The sequence below is a fragment of the Phytophthora parasitica genome, assembly GCF_000247585.1.
Source record: "Phytophthora parasitica INRA-310 unplaced genomic scaffold supercont2.1, whole genome shotgun sequence".
NCBI lineage: Eukaryota > Oomycota > Peronosporomycetes > Peronosporales > Peronosporaceae > Phytophthora > Phytophthora nicotianae.
The window spans coordinates 1177299-1179194 of NW_008634126.1; the positions used below are offsets into that span (position 1 = coordinate 1177299).

At 40.0% G+C, this 1896-nt stretch overlaps 1 protein-coding gene across 1 annotated transcript; it reads right to left on the reverse strand.

Annotated features, from left to right (window-relative positions):
• Positions 1 to 1447: 1447 nt before the first annotated feature.
• On the reverse strand, positions 1448 to 1889 carry PPTG_20701 (hypothetical protein; the record flags this gene model as incomplete). The annotated part of the gene is made up of 2 exons (XM_008892899.1): positions 1448 to 1772; positions 1846 to 1889. 2 exons carry the CDS (start codon positions 1887 to 1889, stop codon positions 1448 to 1450), a joined length of 369 nt encoding a protein of 122 aa, XP_008891147.1.
• Between the last annotated feature and the right edge of the window lie 7 nt (positions 1890 to 1896).

Genomic DNA, 1896 nt, shown 5'->3' on the forward strand with positions numbered 1-1896 from the left:
TAGGGATTGAAGCCACTAGAACGACAGAGCAGTTAGTAAATGCAATCACACAAATGTCATGCGTCCAGCTTCAGATATACATGCATCTCGATGCAGCACATGTACTCAATACGAAATTAACACTGGGATACGTTTGAAATTGATTTAGAGACGGCAAACATCAAAATCTCAACTAAGAAAAGTAAAAAGTTCCAGTGTCACTGGTGAAGTGGGGGCTCATCCTTATTCGCGCTTCAGCTTCTTCGAAGTCTTGTTCTTGCTTTTCGGTTTTGGTAGTATGCCCCCAGCCCATTCGTTATGAGCGTTGACGATGGTCGGTGCCAAGCACTCCTTCTAAGTACTTAGCTCTAAAAGTAAACTTCAGTGAATATGTAGCTTAACAAGAACCTTTTCTGAAGTCACTGAAGGCCTCCTCAACCTGCCTTGCGAAAACCTATCCCGGAAATCGTATTAGCGTAAATTAAAGTGAATTTTACCCTATTATAATGAAAGCATTTCAATTGTTATCCCTGACAATAACTTCTTGTCAATCGACACGGTAAATAATGGCGATTTTGATATAAGGAGAGAAGCACTTGAAGAAGAAGTAACTTTTTCAAAACTGTACAGCTTCGTATTTGCTGAAATAACTTGATATACCCGGTGATGGTGTCGACTGGGGAAGGTATTTCAAGTTACTGCACTGCAACGACGTCTACCCGTTCATATGTCAATCGCACGAAAAATAATGATGGCCTTGACATAAGGAGAGAAGTACTTGAAGAAAAAGTAACCTTTCGAAAATATATACTACTGTAGAGCTTCCTGTAGGCTGGAATAGCTTACCTGTAGCTTATATATGCTTCTATTGATGTCTGCTCACATACAGTAGCAAATGAAACAACCCATATGGATATGTCGAAATAAAACACAGCAGTGAACTCCACTAAATCAAGCTTATCGTGAAAAAGCTCATGATATACATCCTCCACACTATCCTTCTCACGTTGCATCCGACTCCTTTCCATCTCCATATCTCTGCCTGCTCCGCCGCAGCATTAAGCTAAAACGAACCAAGAATGATCAGTTTTCAGGGTTTTGTTTTCGCCAAAAATTAAAAAAAAAAACGTAAGAAATGAACTTGTGGTGTTTTCCATATTAAAAACAGTTTTTGAAATGATGACGTTTTGGTAAAAGTATGTTAGCATTTCAAAATTAACAAGATACACTTTTTGGAATGTGCATTAAACAATTTAAAAAAAAAGAAGTTTGTTTTTTAAAAAAAATACTTTGAACGAGTTTCATTTTCTGGCGTTGTTACAGTATGCGCTTCCTTAGTATTGACAAATATTATAATATTAAATATTAAGTATCCAATTATCCAGAGCTTCCCGGGCGCAACCCGGCATTAGTTTCTCAACTGTTACAAATAATTTTGCAATTATACATTCACATAGTAACATGTAACTTAGCGCAGACGAGGGACGCAGGTATATCTGTATGGCGCTGCATGTAGTGGGGGTCGCTCTCGGCGGTGTCGGACGTCGGCAAGTTGGTTGAGGTAGTTTTTGGCTTCTTGTTTCAGAACTTCAACAAAGTTGAGTATTCTTGGATGTGGTGCTCCAAACGTGTCTGTGAGCTTCCAATTGTTCGGCTTCAGAGAGTTGTTAGTCCTGTTGACTATCTCGACATTCTCCTTCATCATCCCGGAGATATTCCAACAAGAAATACCGTATGTGTCGCACCACGTCTTCACGAAGTAGTCCCAGAACGCTTGCCGTTTGCTTTGCAATCTGCTTTCGTACGCACGCTGATTAGACGGTACAGCTTCTTAGTAATGAACTAGATGCCCTTTTTTCTTAACACCGTGGCGGGTAAATAGTGAGTAGGTCAAGTAGTTCAGGCTCCATGGCAGCC